The sequence below is a fragment of the Lissotriton vulgaris genome, chromosome 3_1 (genome assembly GCF_964263255.1).
Source record: "Lissotriton vulgaris chromosome 3_1, aLisVul1.2, whole genome shotgun sequence".
NCBI lineage: Eukaryota > Metazoa > Chordata > Amphibia > Caudata > Salamandridae > Lissotriton > Lissotriton vulgaris.
Window position 1 is genome coordinate 638,277,139 of NC_141689.1, and position 26,851 is coordinate 638,303,989.

Genomic DNA, 26,851 nt, shown 5'->3' on the forward strand with positions numbered 1-26,851 from the left:
TTCTGCAGTCCGCTGCCGATCGACACCATTATACAACGTGGTAAGAGTTACGTTTATTAACTGGTAGGGACTGTGCAGCAGCAAACAGAGCAGGCAAAATCCAACTGTCACTGGCAAACACATTGGTGTATTTTACATTCAAAATGGAACACACACACCTACACAAAACTCCTTCCCTTCCCCCCCGGCAGTGAGCATTGCACAGGTCTTAAACGTCACCAGTGTAAGTCACTACACATGTGTTTTGTGCAAAAATGAATTTATTCTTCAGTTGTTGGAAACAGACTGGGAATGAACAGTCAACCTGGAAATGTTCACTCTGTATAATCAAGGGATTAGACATTAAGAAATTAATTTTAGACACAAAAGCTTAGGAGTAAATATTACGTAACTGGTCAGTATAATTCATTGGAGACATCAGAGCTTTTACCTCACAGTATTATGGTGATGGTGGTGCCTTCACCTTTTTGGGGCTGAAAGCTTTGAAAAAAAATGTGAAGTTGCAGGAAAACAATTTTGGGTCATGAAGAGACTAAAGACCGTTTCTTGATTATGTGCAAATTGTTACAAAAGTGAGAAGTGGGTGGGGGTCTTTGTTGACCCCGGTATTTGGATTCCTGATTTTTTTTAAATCGTCAGTTATCTGTGGACTCACAAGCCTTTTCGGCCTCAACCTAGCATTTGCATTGGTAAAAAGTTTCTAAAATATGCAGGGAGCAGCCCAAATTCTTCTGTACACACATAGATGCACTGATCTATTCATGGCTCAATTTCGGCAGAACTTAATGGAAGTAGATGGTATGGACCAAAGAAAATGGCAGCAATAAAGAAAACTTATATCAATAAATTCGTTTTTAGAAGACATTGCATACTGTGGAATAATGAAAGGATCAAAACAAGCAAGAATCATCTTTCAGATACGTCAAAAGTTCAGACTCAGTTAAAATAATTTCAGAAAAATGTCATTTCAACCCAGGACCAACCATGGGATAGGGCACAGGACCTTAGACGTCAAAGAATTACATGGTGAATATCTACTGCTATGACCGATCTTAATTGTTACACCTCTCTTCTGCTTCCCCACACAATGACAATGGATGAAATCTACAAGATGTATAACTTACTGACTTCCTAAATATAAACCACTATACAAAAGGAAGCATCACACAGGCGACGCTAGAAGTGGGAAATAAACATCTGGGCATAGGAGGAAAATACACATAGGCACATAGAAAAATAAGAGCCAAATTGAAAAGAACAATCCCATTCTTTGAATAACTGCATACACCGAAGAGTCAAATTTACAAAACAATTGTTAATGTTTCAGCAAAATAACCTGCCTAAATGGCCCTTTAAAAGGAGACCTTAAAAACATAACTACTGCTAAATAGGAGGTACCAGCTCGGTCTACTAAAGAAACTGAAACCCTTCCTCCCAGAGCCCTACTTCAGAACTGCTGCTCAAGCTGAAAACCCTTATATCTGGCTAGTGTTAACACTCTACGCGATGGTCTCCCAGACAACACAAGGCATCCTACAAGCTGCAGCATCTCTCATCCAGGGCACGAAAAAACAGGATATCATCCGCCTCATGATGGTCCCCTACAACCTTAATCCCTGCCTATCTGGCTGACAAGCTCGCCATCTCTGGTAGCTCTTGCAGTCCGGACACTATCATACTGGAGATAAAGAAGTGTACAGACTGAAACAAAACAAAATTCAACAGGCATTTTTATTATCTATAAACCAGGATCAAGAACGCCCCCATCTCCATAATTTCACCACAACCCTGCTGCAATTCAGAAATGAGTTGGGGACAACTCGTTAAACACTACATCATGATGCACAAAGAGTCAACAAACCCCCTACAACTGCAATAATTTGTTGGGTGTATCCTTGCCTTTGACAGGGAGTCTCCAACTGATAGCTCGTGAGCTACTGCAGCTCTCCAGCTAAGTGAGTAGCTCACCTGTGTGCAGCCCAGGTCATTAAATTAGAAATATTTTGCTTGGTTGAATTAGGATACATAAAAAAATGAAATTATACAACACTAATATTAGTAGCTCAAAATGCGTTTCATTGAACATAAGTAGCTCTCAGCACAGATGATATTGGATAACCCTGCGGCTTTGACCTTGTACAGAGCTCTGCTGCGTTTTGGCTGAGTTAGGGCTTTACAAACATGTACACATATGACAGCCAATCATCCACAAGAATTCCTGAGTAAATGCACTTTGCCTTCTAGTAAAGCTGAATAGCTTTTCAACTGGACTTTGGTACATAACAGATATCATCAATTTCTGATGCCTTTAGTGGCAGCTACTGAATATGTAAAAGACCCCACATCAAGATTAATGAAAAAAACAACATGTCAGATTTGCAAAGTTAACTTTTTAATAACAACTGAAATTGGTATAGAACACATGGGGCAACAATGGCTCAAATTTCATTAGATAACAAAATGCCCCCGTGGCATTTAACCTTGTTGAATCCGAACAATACAGTTTGAATGGAACAAATGAGAAATGGTTTAACACTTAGAACTATGGAAGGATTACAACCATATTGTCACTGGCCGATATCCTTCCACAGAATGTTTCTTTTAAAGTGCTGGCTTCAGCTATGCCCATTGTGCATACAAGTAGTGGATTTTGTATCACATGTGCAGAGACAGTAGCAAAGGCAAGTGCCAGGCCTACATGGCAGGAGTTAACATTTATATCATCGGAAGGATGACAATAAATTGATGTGGTACAATAGATTTTGGAAAATTGTAGTGGCAACTTGAAATGTTGAAATGGAATGAGTGAATTTAAGCTTAGCTTCTTTTTAACTGGCTAGCCAATTTGGCATTTACTTTGAGATGCCAAGCATACATTATCTCAAAAAGTACATTTAAGCATTGGTTTCCAAATTTCAAAATATACATGTTGCAAAACAGAACAGTATGCTACTTTGCAGATTAAAAAAGTATGTTTTGGAAAAAAGTGAAGTTTAAAGTAGGACATTTAAGAGAATACTGCATGGTTTGTCTGCCCATACATGCTGTAATGTCTATTTAACAGGTCCGATTAGTGAGGGAAATGGTTGCCGACACATTTTACACAAGCATTTAAAAAAATTCTTACATGCCACGAAAGTTGGCCTTAAATTATTAACAAGATCCGCTCGACGACAAATGTGAGACAATGGGATTACATGTTATTCTATGTGCCAATGATTTTAAAATCAGACAAGGTTTCCCTAACATGATTCCTTAGCAATTGTAATAAAAGATATCTGCATAGTAGTAATACTGATGCTGTTTTACCACCATTGCAAAAATTCACTTGCTTTCAGAAAAAAATTGCAAATTAAGTGGTGAGCAGTACAACACTCAGTGACCTGATAGCCACAGGCCATTACAATATTTGTTCAACAGGAATGTAGATTTGGGCATAGCAGAAGATATGTTGACTTGCAGCTCTACTTTACATGACAGGCTGACAGAATTTGCAACACCTGAGAAATGCATAAGGTTAAGGACAAGCCAATTCACTTAAGGCTTTACAGTAGTTCATCAGGTCTACCAAAAATGTGCAGCGATGGACCTCGAGACAGTAAGGCCATCTCCAGTTTTAATGAATGCACCCAGCCTGTAAACCAGAAAATGCCATCCACTTATAGGATGGTGTCTTCAGCTACGACCAGTCTGTACATAGCCAATAAATACCCCAGCAAGTTTCACATTCAATATAGTGCATGGTTAGCTGGAGGCACAATATAAAGTAATGGTCCCACCCAGTGTGCATTCATTTAACCAATGCAGTTATGTTTTCCTTTTATTGCCAGTTATAGGCCACTTCCACATTCTAAGCCGTGCATACCTTTCCTTAAAACACAAAATGAGGCTGTGACGTATATAAGGCAATTGGTAAAATCAAATGTTAAATCCTGTCTAAGCTACTTGCACCAGATGTACTTCTAGGCTAACAGAAGTTGCAATAAAAAGACCTGCTATATTTAGTGTGTAACTAGCTACAAAAAAGTAACTGGAGAGCTACACATCAGTGGGTTTTGGGGGAATCTCCATTCCGATTTTAGTGTAGCATTCAAATCCCATTTCAAAGTCACCTTTAAAACTAATAATTCCTTCATATATATTTAACGTAAATTCTGGTAATTTTCCAACAGATCTAATCTACAAAGACTGCTCAAGTACTGTTCATTTACGATACAGATTTTATGTGCAAATACATCTTTATGGACTGGCAGTTTTGGCTGTAAAGAAAACACAGTGCCTCAAAACATAATCTACAATAGAGCGCCGAAGAAATTTTATGCCGGCTTCCTTAGATTTAGAACATTTTCTGGTTTACAGTGATTTTATAAAACAATCTAAGATGATGGAAGCAGAATTTATTAAAAATACTACCAAAGTTTTGGCAAACATTCCAATAATCAGCTCTGTAAACATAATGCTTCCCTTTACAATTGGCAGCACTTTGAGAAGACAAATAAGACAAAAAATAATTATATAAGGAAGCAGAATTTTAGTCCAGAAAAATTCAACTCCTTACTTTTGACCAAATAACTTATGTTCCCACTTGATAAAATAACTGATAGTATATATATTTATATATAATATGAAAGTAAACAGATAAATTGCATGAAATGAAAGTTTGTGCTGTTGGAGGATCACAGTATTCTCTATAAATACATCTGCTCTTTGTTATATTCCTGGTACCCAGGAGAAACATCTTTAAATATACATTTTATGTAGGCAATAGCTTCTTTGCATATCTCTTCAAAAATACTTTATAGCAGTATATAAATAGGATACCTACACGGTCATTTATTTTAATTTTGTCCCAAAACTATAGATCTGTTTACTTTTTATATAAGTATCAACTTTCCCCCTCCCTTTCCCACCCCCCAACCAATGTTAGTAAAGCTGACACAGTTGAAATGGAAATGCTTTTTCCTCCACATGAGAAGTAGCAAATTCTTTTACGAATACCCCTAATTTAACACTCATCAGTTGGTTAAACCTGAGCGTTCGGCCTACAAAGGAGTAGCAGCTTTTCTTCATGTATGCTCACACCCACACAACCCATGCACGCAGACAGGCACTCTTTGAGAAGCTGGTAGGCCACAGTGTGCTTCCCACTGATTGACTTAAGTGAGAAGTAGTGCAGTTAATTATTAACCACACCAAGTGTACATAAGCAAACACCTTAAGGCAATCACTGCAGTGGGGGGTTTAAACTCTCAGGGATAGGTTACAGTTCCACATAAGACTGCATGGTATTCAGATGTTTATACACCATTCCGTCCCCTTAGCCCCCAAAACAATGTTTTTTTGTATTTTGTGCAAATTTCTTAACGCTTTATACCATTTAAGGCAAAAGGTTAACATGAGTATCAAAGGTCAGAAAACAGACTTTGTCCCAGAGCATTTCATTTAGTTTCTTTAAATGAATACAAACTCAAATTAAGGATACTGGATCCCCAGTACCTCAAATAATTCGTGGACAAACTAGTCTGAAGAAAAAAAGGAAATAAAGGACCAAAAAAGCAGCTTCAAATATGCAGGAAAGCAAAAGAAAATAGTAACTCAGGTTGCCATTACCAAACTCCTGGATTACAAAAGTTTAACTTTTCGTATCTTTAAGGAAAGCATTTGGAATTTTTTAAATAAATAACATTAAGTTTATTCACATCTTATGGTCTCAGCAGAGTACTAGTGCCATGGCTCTGCCTGCCGTTGGTCAAATTCACTTATTAGTCTTTTAATGTGCGCCAGTTTGCTGTGCAGATATTCACATCTGTATTTCTCTTCATTGTAGTTTGGGCTAGACTGTAAAAAAAATAAAAAAAATGGTTACAATTGCAGACACTACAGGTAAAATAAACAAGACATTCAGCAAAAACTATGTCAAAGCAGGTACCATTCTGAAAATGTCACAAGAATACACAATTTTAAAATCATGATACTTGGGTAGGACATCCAGATTTACAGGTTTTGTCACCGGAATAATAACTATTGAAACACGTCCAAATAGGTTCAAAAGGAGTGGGGTGAACATTTGGCAATAGGGAAACATTGACTACAGATAAGTTATTTTAAATAATTAAAAAAACACGTAGATAGATTAATTTTTACCATTGCACATTTCAAATTGAAGCAGATCTTTTTTCACAAAATGTCCTAAGGACATCTCTCACAACATACATTAAAAAACGACTTCCTCTCAACAAACTACTTCTGAATCCGAGGATCCGATGTCCCAGCCCACATCTAACAGATTTGCCAACAGCCATGCTGTCATATCAATCTCTTGGGCAGGTGACTCCAGTGATCAAACAGCCATATACCGTAAGCACCAGAAGAATAACCGGTACAGGCACTGAACTATAAGCCAACAGAAGAAATGTCTGGCAAGAAAATATAGCAGTCACTGCAAGCATAAGTTAACGAACTTGTGTTAACTTCCCCATTCCAGGACCTTTAAATCATTGTAGAAAAAAAAAAAATCAGGAGGTTTGAAGGTTGACGATTTATTGTTTTTTTAAAATGTTTTTGGAGTCTCTTCTGGTAGACTTCAGGAATGAAGGTGGTCCACTGGGGACTTGTAGAAATCATTTCTAGCGTTTGACGATTATGGTGTGGCTGGGAACTGGGAGGAACAGATATATATTTTTTTTCTTTTAATTGTACGTACCTAACAATTAAAGTATATTCCGATCAAGAACAATGCCCGTATACAACTGCTTCTCTAAGACTGACGTGCTAAAATAAGTGTTGCTATAGTAAACTATACAAACCCGTTTGATCTTCCGGTACTCCTGTAGCACTTCCTCATGAACAATCTAAAATGAAAACAGTAAGTTAATGGAGAGTTTTTTGCTTTTCTTCTAACTGCAAATAACAATTACAGTGTGTCACAAGATTACTTTAGGAATGTTAAAGAACATTGATCAAAAGCTGGATATTTGATTCTGCCAGCAACATCTTGAGGAGGTCCACCCAATCACTAGAACCACAGCAGTGCCACATTCAATGGAAGCACTTTTGGGTCTAAGCCTACCAGACAGCAGAGCGGTGTGGTTTGCCAACTATATCTTGGTAACATTCAGAAAGCTTCCCTGGGAATGCATTACACCCATTGCTTACCATTCGTTTTGTGGTTTGTTGCTCACATTTGCTTGCTTTCTATTTACTGGCTCTATTTATGTTAGGCTGTCCAGCTTGAGCTCGCCCCTTCCCCAGCCCAACCCCCATTTACTGTATTAGTCCACTAGTGCTCGATTTCTGTTAACAGAACTTTAAATCTTGTTCTCATCTGGTCACATTTGCTGTGCATTCAAACACCGAGGTCAAATGTCACTCTTTGCCAGAGAGCTTGGTTCAAAGTGAGGGGATATGTGACAATCATGCTGGCTTCTGGGAGTGCTCGAGTAAGGGTGTACGATGTTTTTCTGTTTTTTCAAGCACACAACAAAATGTAAATGTCTGTAAATGAACTGCGTAGATATTTCAGAAATAGGAAAGCCCAAATGCAGCACATTTTTGGGAATTCTAAAGAGTGTTGTAAACAACTATTTTAAAAAGATCAAAACAAAACCAAACACTAGGTAATGATGTTTTCACACATTATCGTATGTGCACAGTATACTTTTATCCGTGAAACTGTAGGTCTGTGCAAATGTAATGGTGATTTAGATTGAAAAGATTTTGTCTAAGGAAAATGTGCTATCACACTATGCCTATTCAACTCTAAGCCACTGCACACCACTGCCCTACTTTGAAGCACTGCACTTTACACCACACCAATGCACTAGTCCAGTCTACACTACTACATTCTAGGCCACTGCTCTACTGTGTACCACTCTACAATATGCAAATATACTCTACAGCAGTGCACTCTTCGACACCGCACTCCACGCCAGTCCAGTCTAGGCCACTCTGCAACACAATGCCTATGCACTCTACTCTGTACCATTTCACTTTACTCACCTGCACTCTACGCCAATCAACCATACGCCACTCTATCTTACTCTGCAAAAGTGCACTCTATGCCACTGCACTCTAAACCATTACTCTACTCTATTCCACTTCACTCTACCCTGCATCCCACTACTCAGTGCCACTTCAATCTACCCTAAGCTACTTCAACCAGCGCCAATGCTCTCTGAGCCACTGAACTCCACTCTAAAGCACTGCACTTTCCAACTGAACTCAGAGCCACTATTCCACACTACTGCAATCTACGCCACTGCACTCTATGCACCACTCTACGCCACTCACTCTGCTCCGCGCTAAGAGACTCCACTCCATGCCACTTCCATTCACAACACTGACACTCCACGACACTACTCCACTATTCGCCATGCCACTCTGACACTCCACAACATTTTCCTCTACGCCACTAACTTTTAGCCATGCTAAACAGCAGCCAGGCTCGTATACAACAAGGCTAAAACACCCTGGCAAAGTCAACAGCTCTTGCATAGGCGAGACCAATTGGGTTTGCCAATACTTGTTGTCAATAGGAGCAGCAGGGGCCACATTAATGACTACATGGAATACATTACTACCATTAAGGAGACATTTGCAATAGCATGAATTGTTATCCACTGAATTTAATATATTAATTGCAAACTGCTCACAGCTGCCCTATACTTGCGTCTTATTTTTCAGATGGGAGCATTCAATTCAGAAGGCAACGATGAGTAAACATGCCAGCAGTTATTTAGCAAAGAACCCTGAATATCCTGATCAAGAGTGGGTGGGGTCAAGTGTCCTTTAAGGGCCATTTCCTCCTGTAGTTTGAGGAGTCAGACAATTTCCAAACACCAAGGTTGACAAACCAATCTTATCCACGTGAAAGAACCAACTCAGGAAAATGTACTGCTACCCACTGAGAACAGGCTCTGAAGATGAGCTAACAAGAGCCTGCCATGTTCAACAGTATGCATTATCAGTTAATTATCTCAGCATTTTTTTCCTGAGGGTGGAAGGAAAGATGCAACAGACAACGGAGAGTGGGGGTGGAGAAGCAACAGGACTGAATTTGAAAATAGTACTTCAATCACATTGGCAGCAGTGGAAGGACCCTAATACAGATGAAGCAATCCGTACTTGGACCATGCTTCTTTCACACGCAAGAAGGGAAACCAGCATACGCGGGCAAATTGCAAGGTAGCAAATAAGAGTGACAATGAAGTCAACAAGTGGTTCAAAGCCACTAGTAGAAAACAATCTCTTGCAAGCGAGAGCGTATGTACTAGCGCTTGGGAAGGCAAGATCTAAAAAGGGGCTTCTGTTACCCTTTTAAGATATTTAAGTTCAACCTCCCAAAGGAGCTTTATTCCAGTTTTTACACACTCCTAATTCTAATCATCCCTTTCCGCCACCACTAGTCACTTCTTCCGACATCGCTCTTGAGAACAGCAGTGGGATCAGCAGTGAGAAGTCAGGAAATAGGCAAAAGGGGTGGGGGCACCAACAATAGATTGAGAAAATTAGAGTGAGAAATAGGCACAGAAAAGATGGTCAGAAAGGTAATGAGGGGTGCAAGAAGTGCTGACAGAGGGGCAAACAGGCAGAGCATAACCGTTACGCATATAGGAGAAAAAATTGAAAAATAAAGCTAGAAAGTGAAAAGGCTAGCTGGGCAGAGGTATTATGAAAGTAATGGCGAGCAAGTGTAGATATTTGTAATATCCACAATGGGCATCCTGGTGCTAAAGGTAAGAAGCAGAAAGCTGGAGTCGCTTCTTTTGGGAAATCCAGAAGAATAACTGGCTAAGACAAATGGCATAAAGGCAAAATCAGGAGTGCAGGGCTGTGGAGAAGTTGGGGGGGGGGGGGGGGGCGGGGCGGGGGGGGGGATGGGGTGTTCAGGGAGAAAGAAGAGGAAAAACATGTGAAAAACAGGTGAGGAAGAGAAAGGATAAAAGCGAATGTCAACAAGCATTTACAATGCAACGGTTTCGCTTTACAAAAAGTTAGAGCTATTGGTATTGTAAATGACATTTTTATTTGTGTTGGTTTTGAAAATATATAAATAAATGGCACTGTCATTTACAATGCCAATAGCTCAATCTCTCGCAAGTGCCACACACAAAGTCCCACACACATACATTCCTACAGAGCCACACGCAGAGCCACACACACACACGCAGAGCCACACACACGCAGAGCCACACACACACACAGAGCCACACACACACACAGAGCCACACACACACACAGAGCCACACACAGAGCCACACACTTCCAGTAGTTGGTGGGCAGCCTGGAGCAGACCAGCACCCAGCCCGACAGGGCCAGCAGTTAGGCCACGATCTCCCCCGCCATGCTGGCGTTTCATGCAGATGGCATCATGTTGGGGTGTGCCTGTGTCACGGCACCTGAGTAATGTGCGAATGGTGCCCTCGTAAGGTCTGTGGTTTTTCCCTCTCTCAGTGGTGTGTCAGTGCCATGTTTAGCAGCGAGGTGAGTGTGGTGAATGCATCACTGTGTCACAATGGCGTGTCTATACATTCTTGACAACATGTGTAAATTCCCCTGGAATTTTTACCTTTGTCCTTGCGAGGCTTAGGGAAGTGGGCACCATCAAGTTTATCCTGGGAGGGCAGGGGCAATAAAGCGTTCTGCCCAGATATGTAGGGTGAAGTAATTTGGGTTGTTCAGATTTCTGAAATCTCACTCACTGAGTTCTGTCCTCGTGTGGCGTTCAATATATTGTTTTTGCAAAAATTTTCAGCATGTAAAAATAATGGTGAAGGTATAGTAAAGATAAAATAAAGGAATGGTTCATGAGCCCAGCAACGTTATATCTCTGTACTCAAGTGCACGTCGTTTCAGGAAGCTGTGCACACGAGATCAGGACAACTGGTTTCACCCACGGTGCAAGACCGTTTATGAATTAAGTGGGCTGACCCACTGAACCATGCTGTGTGCTGTGGTGAGCAGGAACAAAATGTGACTCACACTTGAACATATCTTTATATATTTTTTATTTATTAAGATTACATTTTTGGGGAAAACCTGAGACCAAGATAATGATATCCTGCACAAGCAATCTGCAACGGTCGGACTCGAAGGCTTGCTACACTTCACTTTAAAAGTTACTACAGGGACTTGGGTCTCATAATGGCCACATCTACTTTGGCAGCTCTAAAAGGGCAGTGCGGCTAAAGCACTCATCAACAGAGATTCTAAGGGGCAGCTGCTCTGCCGTTCTCCTGCATTCCCAATGGCTGCAGCCATGTTGCGCTCTGAAGTAACTGAAAAGTTACAGGCAGCACAGTTTAAAATTCCAAATACACCCCCCCCCCCCACAAAATCATATGAAAAAAAGAAAATAAGTCCAAATCACCAGTTTTCATATCGAGGAAAACAAACAGTGCAACATTGCGGTAACTACCGGAGATAAGCGTGGGCGGAAGAAACAAGTGACAGTGAAAGCAAGGAATACGGATTCAGGGTGTTTTGTTTACAACAGAAAGGGACATTTTAAATTCTAAACTACGGAATTAGCTGCTGCGGGGAAAGTGTTGGAAAAACAGGACGTAAATATTGCTGGCAGGAATCGCGCAAGGGCAGACAGTTTTATTCTTCCTAATCCAACGTCATCCACACTACATTTACTCACTAGTGAACTGTACTAAGACCTTTTCAGATACATGACTGCAAAAGTATTCTTTTAATCACTTTAGCTGAAATCCTATTTCGAAGGTCACCAGAGAAAAATAGGGACATTCACACACTGAACAAGCAATGCCAGGCACTCGCGACCCGCCCGCCCCAGCTTCCTGAAAAAATGGCAGCCAAAAACATCACGAACGAAGCCACGGACAACAATACACAGAGACGAGACAGCAGCCACGCACGACGGTAAAGGACACAAAGACAACAGCCACGCACGACGGTACAAGACAAAAGACAGACAAGCAGTACGGTACACGGAAACGACAAGATGGAAAGAAGCCACAGACAACAATACACAGAGACGACAAACGGAAAGACGTACAAAGTTAAAATAAAATTAGAAGAAAATGCTGCTTACCTGCTTGCAAACATCCGGCAACATAAATCGCGCAGTCCACTCCCGCAAAAGCCACGATGAACTGAACACAACATGCCGCCTCTTCTTCCCCCCCCCCCCCCCCCCCCAAAAACATCCGCTCACCGCCACAATGACTTTGTTAAAGGGGCGGAGAGGGAAAAAATCACCGGAACGCCCACGAATCTGCTCGGACAATGACTGACGCATCTCTGTTCCAATGGCTAGCCTCCATTTATGGCGGGTTAAAGCCCCATACTGAAACTCAAAAGATTTCGCCTGCGCGAACACTGCTGCGCGAACACTGGGAAACCTAAAAAGGTAAGTAAAGAGATCACTCAAGTAGCGCAAATGGCAAGACTTCTAAAACAAGCAAGCGCATTACCTAATAAGGGTTAAGGGGTAGAGAGGAAGGATGAGAGGAGAAACAAACCAGGGAGAGCAGAAAGCGCTTACGCAAGTTAAGCAGATAGAAAAAGACAACCTAAAAAAGGGGTGAAGGAACAACTTGCAGAGAGGGACAAAACAGCACGTAGAGCAGGAATTGCAGATGTGTTAGGGCAAGCACAGGCCAAGCCAGAAGACCTCAGAATTTAGCAGAGAACAGAAGTGGAGAAAAGGCAAAAGAAAAAACTGAAAAGCAAAAACTGTGGAGGAACATTTTAGAATGTAAAAACATGACCATTGCAATAAAGGGAAAAGGCCTGTACACAAGTGAAAGGAAGGCCTTCTATGCAGAGAGAATCTGAGAGAGAAAGGTGCACAGAGGACTAAATGAGAAGATGAAATACTGACCTGGACCGAAAGTGATGGAGAGGAAAGACGCAAGAAGTACAATAGATAAGGAAAGCTTCATATTAATACCAGGCCTTGTTTGACCCGTAATCCTCCTACTAAACTCGCTATCTGAATTGGGTCTTGCATGGAACTTTCACTCCCTTCGGCCTGTTTTGGGCATGATCACTAGCCTGGCCATGTGAGCCTCTTTTTGGGACCGTGGCCCTGCGGGGAGCTGTCCTCCTGCCTGGCGAACTGACCCAATGATCGGACGGTGGGTGCCACCACAAGCTTCTGACCTACACTCTGCCAATGAAAGCTTGGTGATTCCAGGTCAGGGGACCCTCCCTCTGGCGTGTGTCTGGGTGTAACTAGCCTGGGGTTGGTGCTAGCTCCGGTGCCTGTTGTGGTGGGTGGTCCAGGAAATCTCCTGGGAGGCTCCTTCTCAGCCTGTGTTTTTGTTGATGACTGGACCACCACTATAGATCTGCTGCTAAGGCGCTGTGTTGTAACAACTAATTCTCTGGGGAGACTTCTCACAGGCTTTGTTGAGGAGTCCACCCTGCCGTCCGTCACGCCGTCCACCCTGCCGTCCGTCCGTCCATCCGTCCACCCTGCCGTCCGTCCGTCCATCCACCCTGCCGTCCGTCCGTCCGTCCACCCTGCCGTCCGTCCGTCCACCCTGCCGTCAGTCCGTCCACCCTGCCGTCAGTCCGTCCACCCTGCCGTCAGTCCGTCCACCCTGCCGTCAGTCCGTCCGTCCGTCCGCCCTGCCGTCCGTCCGTCCACCCTGCCGTCCGTCCGTCCGTCCACCCTGCCGTCCGTCCGTCCGTCCACCCTGCCGTCCGTCCGTCCACCCTGCCGTCCGTCCGTCCACCCTGCCATCCGTCCGTCCGTCCACCCTGCCATCCGTCCGTCCGTCCACCCTGCCATCCGTCCGTCCGTCCACCCTGCCGTCCGTCCGTCCGTCCACCCTGCCGTCCGTCCGTCCGTCCACCCTGCCGTCCATCCGTCCGTCCATCCATCCACCCTGCCGTCCGTCCGTCCACCCTGCCGTCCGTCCGTCCGTCCAGCCAGCCAGCCAGCCAGCCAGCCAGCCAGCCAGCCAGCCAGCCTGCCTGCCATCCAGCCATCCAGCCAGCCATCCATCCAGCCATCCACTCACTCTGCCGTCCATCCACCCACTCTGCCGTCCATCCACCCACTCTGCCGTCCATCCACCCACTCTGCCGTCCATCCGTCCATCCACCCACTCTGCCGTCCATCCATACGCCCATCCGCCCATCCACCCACTCTGCCGTCCACCCACCCACCCTGCCGTCCATCCCTCCACCCACTCTGCTGCCGTCCATCCATCCATCCATCCACCCACTCTGCTGCCGTCCGTCCATCCACCCACTCTGCTGCCGTCCGTCCATCCACCCACTCTGCTGCCGTCCGTCCATCCACCCACTCTGCTGCAGCCAGCCATCCATCCACTGCCGTCCGTCCACCCGCCCTGCCGTCCGTCCACCCGCCCTGCCGTCCGTCCACCCGCCCTGCCGTCCGTCCACCCGCCCTGCCGTCCGCCCGCCCTGCCGTCCGTCCACCCGCCCTGCCGTCCGTCCACGTCCACCCACTCAGCTGTCAATCGACCCGCTAAGCCATCAATCGACCCGCTAAGCCATCAATCCACCCGCTAAGCCATCAATCCACCCGCTAAGCCATCAATCCACCCGCTAAGCCATCAATCCACCCGCTAAGCCATCAATCCACCCGCTAAGCCATGCATGCATCCATGCATCCATTCATCCATCCATGCATCCATTCATCCATCCATCCATCCATCCATCCATCCGCTATGCCATGCATCCATCCATCCGCTATGCCATGCATCCATCCATCCATCCGCTATGCCATGCATCCATCCATCCATCCGCTATGCCATGCATCCATCCATCCATCCGCTATGCCATGCATCCATCCATCCAACCGCTATGCCATCCATCCAACCGCTATGCCATCCATCCAACCGCTATGCCATCCATCCAACCGCTATGCCATCCATCCAACCGCTATGCCATCCATCCAACCGCTATGCTATGCCATCCATCCGCTATGCCATCCATCCAACCGCTATGCCATCCATCCAACCGCTATGCCATCCATCCAACCGCTATGCCATCCATCCAACCGCTATGCCATCAATCCAACCGCTATGCCATCAATCCAACCGCTATGCCATCAATCCAACCGCTATGCCATCAATCCAACCGCTATGCCATCAATCCAACCGCTATGCCATCAATCCAACCGCTATGCCTTCCATCCATCCATCCGCTATGCCATCCATCCATCCATCCATCCATCCGCTATGCCATCCATCCGCTATGCCATCCATTCATCAATACTTCCTTCTATCCATACATCCATCCGATCTGCCACTCTCCCATTAATCCGTGTAATTTGCTACCCACATAGTCATTCTTTCACTTTGCCATCGACCATCCCCATCCACCGACCATCCCCATCCACCGACCATCCCCATCCACCGACTTTCCCCATCCATCCACTGCCATCCAATCCATTCTACCGTCCATCCACCCAGCCATTCATCAACTTTCCACCTACTCATCCATTCCATCCCTTTACTCAGCCATCCTTTCCCCTGTTCATCCAATATCCTTTCATCCACATATTTATTCATCATCTACTCATTCACCCATACTTCCTTCTTTTCACCCTTCCTTCCTCCCAGCCTTACTTCTTTCTTACTTTCTTTTCCTGTTCGATTTACCCTTCTCTTCTATTGACGAGTGGATGACGAACTTTTGTGTGCCAATTTGCTGGCAGAAGAGACCCATAAAGAACCCTATGCCCGCTGTAGCTGCTAAGGGGAGGGGGACGAAGGGGGCTAGGAGGAAGGTGATGTCACCCGATAGATATTTGATGAAAGTCTAGGCTGGATTTAGTATAGAGTCAGTGAGATTCTAAATGCCTGACAGTGTCCCACGACTTATTGAGAATGGAAACTCCTACCAAGTAATCTCAATGGACCCGTCAGCGTCCTTGATAGTGCAACCCTGAAGTGCTCCTTCACACTTTAAAAGAACGCATGGGCTTCAGTGAGATCGTTTTTCATTTCTTCAAATCTTACCTTGAGAAGCATTCACGTGTAATTGAGGACCATATCCTGCTGCACCCAGTTGGCATAAATAAAGGGGTCATGGAAGGATCAGATCTAGCTCTTGATTTATTTAATGTGTACCGCAAACCACTGGGAGATCTCATTAATGACTATGGCATAGCCCATCACCAACATGCCAATATTTGGATGGCATCTAGTTATTCTTGAAAGCGTTTTCTCCAAGCAATGTATCCAGACTTGCATCAACCTTCGCATTAAATCCTGGATGACAATCTACCACCTTAACCCCCAAAAACCAGAATTCTCACCTCAGGCTAGAAATCAGTCCAACCATGACTGAAGTCAATCAATATTACAGGAGTACGTTGCTCCATTCACATAGATGTCAAACCCTTTCATTTTACTTTAGACTGCATGCTTAATTTCCACAAACCTATCAATGTAATGCCAAAAAATGCTAACTTCCTACGCAATCATCTTACCTGAGAAATCCATGTGATGGTCCTCTCTAGGTTTGACTACGGGGGGGGGGGGGGGGGGCAAAAGGGGGGGGCAGCTATTCATGCTGGTAGTCCAGAAATATCTAGTTAGTCTAACAGCCTCCTTACACAGTGCAGTGAGTGAGCAGCTGATCGCACAACATCTAATGGCTTATTTAAGCTGGCTAACTCTTGAAGAGTGATCCCTGTTGAAAGTTGCTTGCCTAGTTCATAAAGATATCTACTTTGATCAATTACACTACCTGGCAAGAAAACTCTGCATGCCGCTCATCAATTTCAGAGTACAGGCTTGCTTCTACTTGAAGCCCCAGCCTTCACGAAATAAGACTGATTTTCTGGCTGCGCACCCAGAATATGCAACTATCCCGGAAAGAGTCTGTAGGCGACTACCACTGAATCTACTGAAGACCCATACACCGCTATCAAATTCCACTAGGATTCATGATTCAATTTGCTTAAGTCCCATACAATGGTCTCCATACACTGCTATCAAATTCCAGTAGGATTTATGATTCTATTTGCTTAAGTCCCATGCAACGGGTTTCATACACTGCTACCACATTCCACTAGGATTCATGAATCAATTTGAATCATATGCGCATAATTCTCATGACTTAGGTTCAAAGCTTTGATTTACATAAAATGCTTCCTTCATAAACCAGTTAACAAAGGCCGTATATTATAGGGAGCAGACAATGTATACACCATTCCCAATAGAATTCAAATGCAAAGGTTTAAGTATACATACAGTATCATGGTGTTGGGGTATTTACAACCATGCGTGTCTGCAAGGGGATCCAGGATTATTCACTTGCCCTTGAACAAAATGTCAAGATAGCGCTGCCGGTAAAATACAGGCAGCACGGTCTTGACTTCTTTTTAGGGCTCGACCTCTGCCAATGCGCAAGTATTGCAGATGTCGAACATATTGGGGACTTATCCAGAGCCTAACTAAACCGGCGATTTGATGCTGTGCCCGTGAAAAAGCGCGTGCACAGCATCAAAGCCACCAGCCTCCCCCTACAAGCTTACCCCAGCGTGCGCTCTGGCATTTCTCCTCCCCTAATTAGTCACTGCCCACGGCCGGCCGGCACATCAAAGGCTGCTGCTCCCCATGCGTCTCTAGTCATCCTTACTCTCCCCTATTCTTCCCTTCTAGCCTCTCCCCGCCCCCCCTCCCCACCAACAACATAACATGACATGACATAACATACATAACATGGTTTAAGTGCAGGACAGAGAATTCTGCATTATGCTTCCCTAATGTGTGCTGTGCTTTAGGGCAGGAAGCAGGCCCTCGGGAGTGAGGAGATGGTGGCTGTATCCTCATTGTCTCATTATTATTAATTTTACTTTCTGTTTGCGCCACACTCCCCCTTAAATAGCTCCATGGCTCCTTAGGGACTGCAGCCCGCAGTTTGAAAGCCATGTTGTGCAGCAGCCAAAGTCGTTTCCCACCATTTCCCCCATCTCTCCTCATCTTCACCATCACATGTCAGAATATCGTATAGAAATATGTTATCTGTTATACATATTGTCCTGGTGTCGCACTGGGTCTGGATTTTCTATTATCTGCTATCGCCAATATCTTTGTAGACAATATTCAGGATGGAATTTTTAATTTCAGACAATATTTTGCCAATGACATTCTCATACCAGGCTGCTTTACGCTATGGCTCTCATCTTGCACACTTTCAATGTTGGTTTCTTGCAAATAAAATAAGAAAGTACAAAAACACTATGCAGCCATCGTGCAGGAAATCTAAATAAGACTGATCTGCGCTCAGATACATTTCACGTGTGACTCCGCCCAACCATGTGGGTGGGGTGAGTGTATGAACTATTTCTTCTGCCATTGGATGACTGAGAGTGTAATTGGTTATTGGTGGGGGGGATAGGACTCAGTTCGCTGGATCTTTATCAAATGCATGGAACATTATGTAGAGTACCCTCTCCTAACAAACCTCTTTGTGGGTGAGTGTGTGCAGCTCATTAACGGGCTGCGCATCACAGGGTTTCCACTTAGTGGCACACAGCTGCTCATAGCCTTTTTCAAGATGCTCTTTCGAAAGAATTTACAAGCTTTGCTAAAGTCAATTGATCTTGCTTTTTAGCTTTGCCACTTGTTTCTGGGGAAAATAGTTATTGCCAATGTTAAACAGCATTGGGAAAAAAACGAATGAATGAATAAGAGTGCATTGATTTACACTACGCATGCCTCAATAAGCATGTGCTAGTGCAGACATTTTGGTTGTCTTAATTTACCCCCCCCACAAAATGGCAAACACCCTTGGAGATGTAAACCGAAAATAAAACAAACATAAGGTGTGAAAAAGTACGTTCTAACAAAGGAGTGTCACAGCAGCAAATTGCAGCTGCTAGGCCCAAGCAGGCAGTTAAAAAATAGTTTAAAAAATGAACAAGCAGCACACGGGGGAGCATACGTGCAAACACACAATTCATGCATGAGACTCACAATTTTTAAAGCTCCACCGATGCACCCACCACACAGCTCCACCGATTCTCCAACTAAGCTCCACCAATGCACCCACCACACAGCTTCACCGATGCACCCACCACAGAGCTCCACCGATGCACCCACCACACAGCTCCACTGATGCACCCACCACACAGCTCCACTGATGCACCCACCACACAGCTCCACTGATGCACCCACCACACAGCTCCACCGATGCACCCACCACACAGCTCCACCGATGCACCCACCACACAGCTCCACCGATGCACCCACCACACAGCTCCACCGATGCACCCACCACACAGCTCCACCGATGCACCCACCACACAGCTCCACCGATGCACCCACCACACAGCTCCACCGATGCACCCACCACACAGCTCCACCGATGCACCCACCACACAGCTCCACCGATGCACCCACCACACAGCTCCACCGATGCACCCACCACACAGCTCCACCTACACAGCTCCACCAATGCACCCACCACACAGCTCCACCGATGCACCCACCACACAGCTCCACCGATGCACCCACCACACAGCTCCACCGATGCACCCACCACACAGCTCCACCGATGCACCCACCAACCAGCTCCACCGATGCACCCACCAACCAGCTCCACCGATGCACCCACCACACAGCTCCACCGATGCACCCACCACACAGCTCCACCGATGCAGCAACCACACAGCTCCACCGATGCAGCTCCACCGATGCACCCACCACACAGCTCCACCGATGCACCCACCACCCAGCTCCACCGATGCACCCACCACACAGCTCCACCGATGCACCCACCACACAGCTCCACCGATGCACCCACCACACAGCTCCACCGAGGCACCCACCCCACAGCTCCACCAAGGCACCCACCACACAGCTCCACCGATGCAGCAACCACACAGCTCCACCGACACAGCTCCACCGATGCACCCACCACACAGCTCCACCGATGCAGCAACCACACAGCTCCACCGACACAGCTCCACCGATGCACCCACCACCTAGCTCCACCAAGGCACCTACCACACAGCTCCACCAATGCACCCACCACACAGCTCCACCAATGCACCCACCACACAGCTCCACCAATGCACCCACCACACAGCTCCACCAAGGCACCCACCACACAGCTCCACCAAGGCACCCACCACACAGCTCCATCAAGGCACCCACCACACAGCTCCACCAAGGCACCCACCACACAGCTCCACCAAGGCACCCACCACACAGCTCCACCAAGGCACCCACCACACAGCTCCACCAAGGCACCCACCACACAGCTCCACCAAGGCACCCACCACACAGCTCCACCAAGGCACCCACCACACAGCTCCACCAAGGCACCCACCACACAGCTCCACAGATGCACCCACCACACAGCTCCACAGATGCACCCACCACACAGCTCCACAGATGCACCCACCACACAGCTCCACAGATGCACCCACCACACAGCTCCACAGATGCACCCACCACACAGCTCCACAGATGCACCCACCACACAGCTCCACAGATGCACCCACCACACAGCTCCCACAACACAGCTCCACCGATGCACCCACCACACAGCTCCACCGATGCACCCACCACACAGCTCCACCGATGCACCCACCACACAGCTCCACAGATGCACCAACCACACAGCTCCACAGATGCACCCACCACACAGCTCCACAGATGCACCCACCACACAGCTCCACAGATGCACCGACCACACAGCTCCACAGATGCACTGACCACACAGCTCCACAGATGCACCCACCACACAGCTCCACAGATGCACCCACCACACAGCTCCACAGATGCACCCACCACACAGCTCCACAGATGCACCCACCACACAGCTCCACAGATGCACCCACCACACAGCTCCACAGATGCACCCACCACACAGCTCCACAGATGCACCCACCACACAGCTCCACAGATGCACCCACCACACAGCTCTGCGGAGGCACCCACCGCACCGCTCCACCGATGCTCCAACTAAGCTCCACCAATGCACCCACCACACAGCTCCACCAATGCACCCCCTAAGCTCCACCGATGCACACACCACTCAGCACAACCACAGCATCACTGGTTCAAATATGTTCTTTCAATGTTTCAAGCTGTTTTCAAGCTTTCACGCTTTATTACAAATCACAAAAAGATGTTAATATTTCACTTCTGTTCTTGGATTTTCGTCACAAAAAACATTGAACATAATCTTCACAAAAGTTATTTACAAAAGTTTAAGCTATTGCCATTGCAAATTAAATAAATTATTTAAGTATTAATTTAAAAAAATTAAAAGCCATTGTTATTTGTAATATCAATACATCTAAGTCATGTAAATACAAAACATGTTGCATTACAAATGCTATAGCTGTCACATTTGCAAAAGTTATAACTATTGGCACTGTAAATGACAGCTATTAATTTAGCTATTTTAAAAAATAACATACATAAAAAAATGTCATTTATAAGTCCAATAGCTCAAACTTTCCTAATGCGAGCCCTATTGCATTTCCAATGCTTGTTTTTTTATTATGCCGCCCCCATCCTCCTTAAAACATTTTTGCAGTCGCCCATGTTTACAACTGCTAGCTGCAGTCCTTCGCAAGCCTGTGAAAGTAAAGTACCACAGGCATCAAGCCTTTTCTTCTGGATTGACCTTTTAGGAGTCCATGTGACAGCATAATGGAGTAACAGACAGGATACTACTGCAATGATTTCAGTTTTGGAAGAACATTTTTGCTGTGCTCTCTGTATGAGCCAATCATAAGAAGTTCTAACAAAAGAAAACATCCAGCAAACACTAAAGGCAGGAGCCTCGGACTTTGTCCTAAGGAGGAGAGACATTATGAGATATCATTTCTTAGACGGTCTGACACTGCAGCCACACTTACTGCTAGTGAGGGGATAAAATGAAACCGTGATGATAGCTAAGAAACTAGAAATCTAGTTCGTCAAATTAGTATACAAAAAAGCAACAAACTTTTGTGCAAGCAGGAAGAAACAAAATATGATAAAATACGCTGCTTACTTTATATTCTTTAGTTCCAGGAGAGAGGCGCTTCCGCTGAGAATCAAGTTTCATAAATCTCCTAGTGACATTCTCCACCCGGGCATGCAAGCTTCGATATTCATCATACTCCGAATTGAAGTCCTCCTTGTATGTTTGGCGTTGTTCAGAGGATAAAATAGCGGTGTATTTTCTGCAAGAAAAAGATTGTGTCCTCAAACATCTCCTTTTGCGTCTATGTATATTGTTTTGAAACAGATAAAATAAAATGGAGGGTGGTGGCTAAAAATATTGCTCCCAACTAGGACTACACGACATACTTCTTCATTTAACAATGAAGAGATAACCAACACATTTTACAGGCAGAAAATATGCTTTACTATACAGAATCAGCATCTTCTAACCAAAACTTGGTTGCAGCTATGCGGAACACAGATTGCATTTTGCAGCAGAGCTATGAAATGGTGAAAACCAATTTCTACAATGTCATTCCGAGATACAATATATATCTAATGCAACTGGAAAGATCAGGACGTCTCAAAATATGCCTAGGACCCCGGTTCAGAATAATTTCTGCAGAACGATTCTCTCAGTCGGATATATAGTGTGAGTTCTTAGGGCTGGGTTGGTCAGGAGATAACCTGAATGTAGACAACTATTAATGTTTAAAAAATTGTTCTCTATGAAGGTCTGCTCTTTAGCATAGGCTAAAAATGGACTGTGGGACAGGCATGTCGAAAGTATGCAAAAATGTGTGGGCAGAAAACGCTTTACTCTTAACTACCATCTCAGGAATGAGTATTTTAATAAATCAGTCGGTGGGATATTATCCACAAGATGGAGCACGTGTTGGCTACAACTGTGGTTCAGACTGGATGTACTATTGCTGATCTTGTAGTCCAACATTGGAAAGAAAGTGAAAAAGTCTCTACAACAAAGAATGGTGGAATTGTTTTTGAACTGGGCGTTTGCTCAGATTAAGACTTTGTTTGCATTTATATTTGGGGACATTGTCTCCAAATTTGAAACGTTGGGTGGGAGTCTATTTATTCTTTGAGCAATCTTGGAACTCTGGACTATGTAACTTTGTAGCGACTCAGCGCAAATTTGGCCCTGCCACCTTTCATTTTATAGTATTACTTCATTCTCATTTAGTTTGCTACCAAATCTTTAGCTGCATTTTCGCACTCAGCCACCGTCCATTATAATTTCTGAAATTCAGAGTTGGTTTTCTGTCTCATCGAATACCATGAAAGCAGCAACTTCACTGATCATTTCAATATGAAATGTCTTTTCACTCAAGATGACGTGTGAGGTTTTTCTGTGTCAAATTGAAGTAGCCAACTAAAGCAGGCGCCTCTCTAAACCGCACAAATGCAAAAAAACAAGATATAATAATTAAGCACTTGCTATGTTAAAGTTTCATAGGGCTATAAATCAGGGCAAAATTTGGTAAACTTAATAATACTTATTTTAACATACAGAAGCATATGACTGGCCGAGTGAATTCAAAGTGGTACAAACCAGAATCAGAATGGAAGGCAGTGACAATCAGACTATCTACAGATCTCAGCAGCAGGGACGCAGACTCCAGCTGCAGAAGACTCGAGTTGGATGCCACAAAATCAATCAAAACTGTATGCTAAATGAATCTACACTTGGGGCACACGCCAAAGTGATGCTCGAATTCAAAACCTAGAAAATCATTTCTGTGTAACTATTGGCCCGCATCAATCGGGTCATTTTATCAAGCAAACTGAAGACTTAGAAACATGCGCAATATGTGCGATAAGTCGGCCAATGCGATTCTTCTCCACCACATTTCCATGGGCAGTAAAAGGGGATACAGACACCAACAGACATGAAGCCACTCTGAAGCCTAGGTATGCCAGAACGCAGTATAATCCATGGCATACTTATGCTTAGAGTGGTTTGTAAAATACTGCATCATTGTTCTAGAAGAAGTTACAGATGGCAGTATTTTGACATTAGAAATGTCTAAAAGAATTGATGAAGAAAATCACAAATTCCCTGCATTTTTGGAATAGGGTGGAAAGGATAAGTGGCTTGTCCAAGTCTGCAATGTAGATTCTCTATCCGCAAACAATTTGTACTTGCAGCACTCTTTAGGGAGGCAAAAGGTCCGAAAACCACTAGGCAATCCGAGAGCTCCGTGCTGCGAACTTCAATCAAAGTTCTGGCACACCGTGTAATAGGATATAAAAATATCACATGATTGTTCAAAATGTTGCACAATGTACATAGAGGTCTGAGGATGCAGGAGCTGGCTGCATCCATTGCCTTTGTACAGTGCTGCCCTGAAAAGTTAGTGCGTAAAGTGTGCAGAAAAATAAAAGACATCTAACAGGTGAAGCTGGCAAAGAACAACTATATCAAACGAGCCACCTTTTTGGTCTTCACCTACTGGAAGTTGTGATAATCTTCACACTTGTTTGTACAGCATATAGAGAGGTTCCTCAAAGAGGAAAGTAAAAATATAGAGAAATGCAAAAGTTTTTCCGTTGTGGTGACAATGTATAGCCATTGAGGACAAAACTAAATTTCACAGAAAAATAAAACGGGGCACCAGAGACCTAACCTAGCAGTATCAATTAACACAACTTAAGTGTATGTCTTCCCTTGGATGTAGATACTTCCTTACTGAGGAGGTTCTGCACTGAGGAGCACACATAAAAATTAAACACGAAAGTGCGAATCCATTAGTGATAGAAAAAAAGATCTAGTAAGATGTAAATGTATAGGCATTTATATAGCGCACTACTTACCCGTAGGGTCCCAAGGCGCTTCGACCGCTGCGAAACCCTTCCTGGCTTCCCTGAGAGATGGTCCCTTAATGGGTATCTCCAGGGTGAGACCAGGCATCCCCGGCGGTCTGGTGGGGCCGTTAGTGAAGATGAGGCAAGCTAATGCCCAGAGTTGCCGAGTGTGATCGCTGATCAGAGTGGGCACCGAGGCGAGAGAATTATCGAGTCCGCTGACCATGGTCCAGAAACCTGCCGCGCCGGGAATCGAACCCTGGTCCCGGGCCGTCCTCTGCTCTCGGGTCTGCCGCCTCTAACCAGTGAGCCACACTACTTCACTAAGATCTTTGCCAGGTAGGTCACTCCCCCCCCCCCCCCCCTGCTGCAGCGCTGCCAGCGCTTGAGTGCCCCTGTGCCCGGTTGCCTGCTGCTCTTTTTTCCCCTTCTGTTCCCCACTGCAGTTCCCATCGCTGCTGCCCCTGCGCCCATTCGTTCGCCCCTGCCACCTGCCTCACTCCTCCTACCTGCTCCTCCCTCCCACCTCCCCATAAAAGGGCAGGCGGCTGCGCAGAAGGCGCACCTAAGGCAAGCCCGTCTGCGCCTGGACCGTGCCTAGCGCCAGAACCCCTGGCCCCTGCACCAGCTGTGATGACCGCCTCCGATACGACACCAGCACCCTCATCGCTCTCAACCCAGGACGACCACTACCTGCTGCCGCCCCCCCCCAAAGCGCTCCCACGGTCCCTTCGCCTGCCAGAACTGCAGCTTCTCCTGCATCAAAGACGCAGAGAAACCCGCCACGACAAAACACAACCAGCTCCGTTGCATCCAGATTAATACCTGCTCCGCGCGCAAACACGCCGTCGAGCTCTGGGACCTACTTGACACTGCATCTCCAGACGTCGCCTTCCTGACAGACTGGATGAACAAAGCCACCTCCCCAGACGAACAAGTTACTTATCTTCGGTAACTATATATCTGTAATAAACCGTAGTTAGTATTAGATTCCTTACCTTAGAATATCCCCAGGCGTCAGACTGGATCCGGATATTTTTGCGTAGCAAAACCCCTGCTCGTCGTTAGGCGTCGTCTCTGGCTCCGCGTCAGTCGTCGTCTGCACCGGAATGACGTCGTCGGATTACGTAGACGCCGCCCATGCGCGCTGACGTCAGTTCTTAGTCACAGCTTTTCCGCGCCAGATACGCAGAGCCATGCTAAAACCAACACTGGTGCCATGAAACTATGGCCCTGAAAGGGGATGACCTTAACCCTAGGTATCAGTTCGCAGAACAGGGAGGATGGGTGGGGCGGTAAGGAATCTAATACGAACTACTGTTTCTTACAGATATATCGTTACCGAAGTTTTCATCTGAAAGAAACAGGTTAGTATTAGAATCCTTACCTTAGAATAGATACCCCAGCAACTAGAATACATACCCCAGCAATACCAACCCCGGTGGTGGGTCTGCGAACCAATACTTACACCAGAAAGTCCTGGAGGACGGAACGGCCAAAGAAGCCATCCCTCCGGACTGGACTGTCCAGGCAGTAGTGCCTCGCAAAGGTGTGCAGCGAGGCCCACGTAGCCGCCTGGCAAATGTCCTGCAGGGGACTCCCCGACCCAGGGCAGTAGTAGCCGCCGTGGCCCGAGTGGAATGGGCCCTCAGTCCAACTAGAGGCTCCTTTCTAGCCAAGGAGTAGCACGCCTTGATGCATAAGACGACCCACCGAGAGATGGTCCGCTTATGCACCGCCCGTCCCTTCTTCGCACCCACGTAACCAACAAAGAGTTGGTCATCCACCCGGAACTGGCGTGTGCGATCCATATAGAATGAAAGCGCACGTTTTGGGTCCAGACGATGGAGCCGCTCTTCATCCTTTGAGGGATGCGGAGGCGGAAAGAAGGAGGGCAAGGTGATGGACTGCCCGATGTGGAAAGCAGAGACTACCTTAGGCAGGAAAGATGGTCTTGTACGCAACACCACCTTGTCCGGATGCACAGACAGGAAAGGAGGTTTTCAAGATATAGCCTGGAGCTCACTCACTCTCCTGGCAGAGGTGATGGCAACCAGGAAAGCCGTCTTCAAGGTGAGAAGACGGAATTAAGTGGCTCAAAGGGAGCGCACATCAGATAGGTA

The 26,851-nt window shown here is 45.5% G+C and overlaps 1 protein-coding gene across 2 annotated transcripts in view; it reads right to left on the reverse strand.

The window, feature by feature from the left end:
- Window positions 1-2,372: 2,372 nt before the first annotated feature.
- The window catches only part of ELL2 (elongation factor for RNA polymerase II 2), a 293,745-nt gene continuing 269,266 nt past the window's right edge, over window positions 2,373-26,851 (reverse strand). For both annotated transcript variants that reach the window (XM_086960927.1, XM_086960928.1), the window contains 3 exons: window positions 21,973-22,144; window positions 6,807-6,851; window positions 2,373-5,838 (listed from right to left, as the gene is read on the reverse strand). In XM_086960927.1, the coding sequence (XP_086817053.1) occupies window positions 5,722-5,838; window positions 6,807-6,851; window positions 21,973-22,144 (334 nt within the window). In that variant the 3' untranslated portion in view covers window positions 2,373-5,721. The remainder of the gene's footprint in view (window positions 5,839-6,806; window positions 6,852-21,972; window positions 22,145-26,851) is intronic.